General features: G+C 44.7%; 1 protein-coding gene across 1 annotated transcript; it reads right to left on the reverse strand.

Moving 5' to 3' along the window:
* Positions 1–253: 253 nt before the first annotated feature.
* LOC115402379 (trace amine-associated receptor 1-like) lies at positions 254–1,255 on the reverse strand. The gene has a single exon (XM_030110889.1). It carries the CDS (start codon positions 1,253–1,255, stop codon positions 254–256), a length of 1,002 nt encoding a protein of 333 aa, XP_029966749.1.
* Between the last annotated feature and the right edge of the window lie 2,633 nt (positions 1,256–3,888).

Consider the following 3,888-nt stretch of genomic DNA (forward strand, 5'->3'; position numbering starts at 1 on the left):
GTATACGCTGTCACAGATTTGTCTGCCTCTTGAAATGATTCCAAACACAGACTTCATGCTGAAATAAAGATTCTATTAGGGCCTCACCCTAACTCCTAGAACTCACAGTTCATCATTGCATATCAAAGGTATTACTCAGATACATGATTTGGATCACTGCACTCTGCTGCAGAGCAAATCTCAAAGCAATTATGGTGTTCTTGTTGCTGTACCATGATGCAATAGATCTGTCGAGACACTTCTGCGCAGTACGTCAAAGGAGTTTTGTGTTAGAAAAATCACTTTGAAATATTTTCCCGGTCAGAATCAGTCTGAAAGCTGATCTGAACCAACTGTAAAAGAAAGCATAGATCAACGGATTGAGCAGTGAGTTAAACAACCCAATCCACACAAGGGATTCAAATGTTGCAACTGCAACTGACACGGAACTGAAAACTTTAACTTGCAAACAGAGGAAAAAAGGCACCCAACACCCCAGAAAAGCTCCCATGACAATTGCCAGAGTTCTGGTTGCCTTTCCTTCCCCCTTTTTTCCAGCAGCAGTTCCAGCCTTTGTGGTCTGAGAGTGTGTGTTCTGGATGCTGCATGCCTGTTTCTGTGCCACCATAAAAATCTTCAGGTAGATACACACCATCGTGACCATTGGGATGTAAAATGAGAACACTGGTCCTAAAAGGTTTGAAAAACCAACACTGAAAGGACAATTTTCTTGACATTTTCCATAGCTCATTCTTGCAATGAAAAACCCAATTGTCATAAAAACAGCTGTGCTCCAGGTCACGACGATCATAGTCACAATGACATTAGTATTTATCTTCGTTCTGTATGTCAGAGGCTGACACACTGCATAGTACCTGTCAATGGAGATACAGCATAGGTTCAAAACAGAAGCTGTGCTCAATGTTAGATCGAAAGACAGTCGTACTTTGCAGAACACATTATGGGACTGCATACAGAAGGTCACAGGGAATATTGTACTCATAGGAAAGAGTAGCAGTCCAACAAGCAGGTCCGACACAGCCAGAGAGAGGATGAGGAAGTTCGTGGGAGTGTGCAGCTGTCTGAAATAAACAATAGAGATTAGCACCAGAAGGTTTCCACATACAATTGCAGCAGACATAGAGCTGAGAAAAACATGCAACAGGACACATTTTGAAGAAGGACTGTTAGTCAGTGTTAGAGAAACCACATCAATTTCATAGCAAGGATGTGTGGAATCAACATGAGTGCGATTCACAAGGTCTCCTGCTGCCATGTTTCTGAGTTCCTGCAAACAAGCTTCCATTAATATTGTGCTTGTTGTGAAATTCCTAGGAGAAATGAGTCACAATGTAAGGCTTCCAGTCACATGGGTGTTTTTCATCACCAGAACTCTGCATAAGCCTGTTTTCTTTTCTTTTCTTTTCCCTGTGAACAATTGTCTCAATGCCATCAAAAACATAAATTGTACATTCAGATACAGGACTTCTTATGTGAAGTGCATCAGACGATAGGGAAAGACATTTGACTGCTGGAGGAATTTTTTGCTCTGAAATCATGGGAGATATGCATCATTCCAACTCTTTTTTTCTCAGAAACAGAGTAAAGTTTATGACTAAATATAGTTGCCAAAGCAACAAAGTTCTTTTGGTGGGCGATGCAGAAATAGAAAAAAAATAAATTTAAAGGGCACAAGTGTAAAATATGAATAGAGAGAATTAAGAAAAAAAAACAAATATCACAATAGTAACAGCATGAGAAATAAGAACAATCATTTGCAAAATTTATAAAAATGGCAAAAAAATTTGTAGTAATTTCAATTATGAAGCTGAAGATTGTCCGTAGTGCATAGTCGGATTCTCTTTCTTTGTGTGTATGTGTGTAGGTGGGTGACTGATTGTCAGTGGTGAACTGAGGCCATCATCATGAAAGAGGTGGCAGAGGAGAAGAAACTGGTCAACTGTTCTTCCATAGGGGAGTGCTTGAGTTGCTGAGCAGTGTCGGAGCGCTCGGCCACCATCAAGCAGGCGAGGGCGGAGTATATCCTGGACAGGTTGCCAGTTTGTCACAGGGCTGACACATAAAGACATTGGCATACAACCATTCACACCTAGGGCAATTTAGGATGACCAATCAATCTGACTTGCATGGTTTTTTTTGGACCATGGGAGGAAGCCGAAGTACCCGGAGGGAACCCACGCACACACGGGGAGAACATGCAAACTCCACACAGAAAGGCCCAAAGTCCTCCTGTCCTGGCTGGCTGGGGGGCTCCTCACCTTGTTTTGGGGGTTCCCTTGGTCTGGTGGGGTTAGGGGTCAGGCGCTGGAACCCCTGCAGTCAAGACCTTTGACTTCTCCCTGTGTGGGCGGCCCCAGTGGTGGTGTTTCCCATGATGCTCAGTGCCATGCCAAGTGTCCTCTTTTGAATGAAACATGCTGGGAGTGTATCTGTTTATATGTGTGTGTGTGTGCGTGTGTGTGTGTGGGCTCATTGTAAAGAAACACCCAACATCTCTGGTCACTTGGTGGTTGGTATCTTTTAAATCAGCGTTCCCACCGTGAGTGGACTGGATGTGGTCTGAGCTGGAGGGGTTCCTGCTGCAGACTACACCCCCCTACCTCACCTCCATCCTCTCCGCCACACCCAGGAGTGAAGAGAAAGAGGAGGCTGCTGTAGTTTACTATGGCTGTACCATATTGGCTCAGCGTGTTGTTTAGGAACACGTTTAGGAAGATGGCTGTGCATACGTACGCAGTGGCTCAGGGCTCTCGACTTTTGGTTGTTTTGCTTTTGCTCCAGTTATTGGATGCCCTAATTCAAGGTGATACAGCTGAATTATTCAACATTGTAAGAAAGTGCTGACTTTATGCAACCGGTGATCCGGATTCCACACCACCGGACATCCAGCAGACTGTTACGGCTCACACCATGTCTTCTCTTTGGCCGAGGAGACGGAGGAGACACTGTAAACAAAAGCAGGGAAAGAGGAGCAGTGTGCACGCCAGGTTACATGCTGATTTAATGCAGACCATTCAATAAGGTGAGAGAGTTCTGCTTCATCCTGATCATCCTGATGCTGTTTGCATCCCACAGCAGGCTAATGCTAAGCTAGCGCTACATGAGTTGTACTGTCTGATCAGTACGCAGATGAACTCTAACCCAGAACCCAGGCAGCAGTGAGGGTGGCTGGAGACTTCAATCATGTGGATCAAAAGGCAGTGCTTCCAAAATTCCACAAGTTCATACACTTTCCCACCAGAAAAAAAGTAATATACTGGAACAAGTTTACTGCAACATCCCAGGAGCATATAAGACTGTAAGCAGCTCCTCACCTGGGCATGTCAGATCACATCTCTGTGGAACTGTTTCCAGCATATAACCCTCTGATCTTCAGGGCCAAACCAACCACCAAAACAGATCAGGTATGGAAAGAAGAGGTTTTTTCAGCACTAATGGACTCTTTTGAACTCACTGACTTGGAGTTTTTAAAGATGGCTCAGAACTGGAGGCATACACGTCATCTGTCCTGAGCTACATGCTGTTCTGTACTGATGCTGATCTACCCACAAAGCTCTTTGAGGTGTTTCCAAACCAGAGATCATGGTGTGACAGCACAGTGCAGTCTCTGCTCAGAGCACGGAAGGCAGTCTGCAGGTCAGGTGACAGACTGGCCTACAGCAGGAACTGAAGAAGAGCAACCAGCAGGCCAAACACAGTTACAGACAGCACATTGAGGAGCACTTTACTGACAACAACCCATGGGAAATGTGAAAACTCATCACAACCATTACGGAATATAAGAACAGCAACCAGCAGATCAGCCACGACTCCACTCTGCCAGACACCTTGAACAGTTTTTTGCATGCTTCAATCCACCTGGCAGCACAGAGACTGTTCACCTTCCTC

This window comes from Salarias fasciatus, chromosome 15 (genome assembly GCF_902148845.1).
Source record: "Salarias fasciatus chromosome 15, fSalaFa1.1, whole genome shotgun sequence".
Lineage (NCBI taxonomy): Eukaryota > Metazoa > Chordata > Actinopteri > Blenniiformes > Blenniidae > Salarias > Salarias fasciatus.

Bases quoted from the DNA above. Each gene is read 5' to 3' on its own strand.
- LOC115402379 (XM_030110889.1), bottom strand. From the start codon at position 1,255: ATGGCAGCAGGAGACCTTGTGAATCGCACTCATGTTGATTCCACACAT.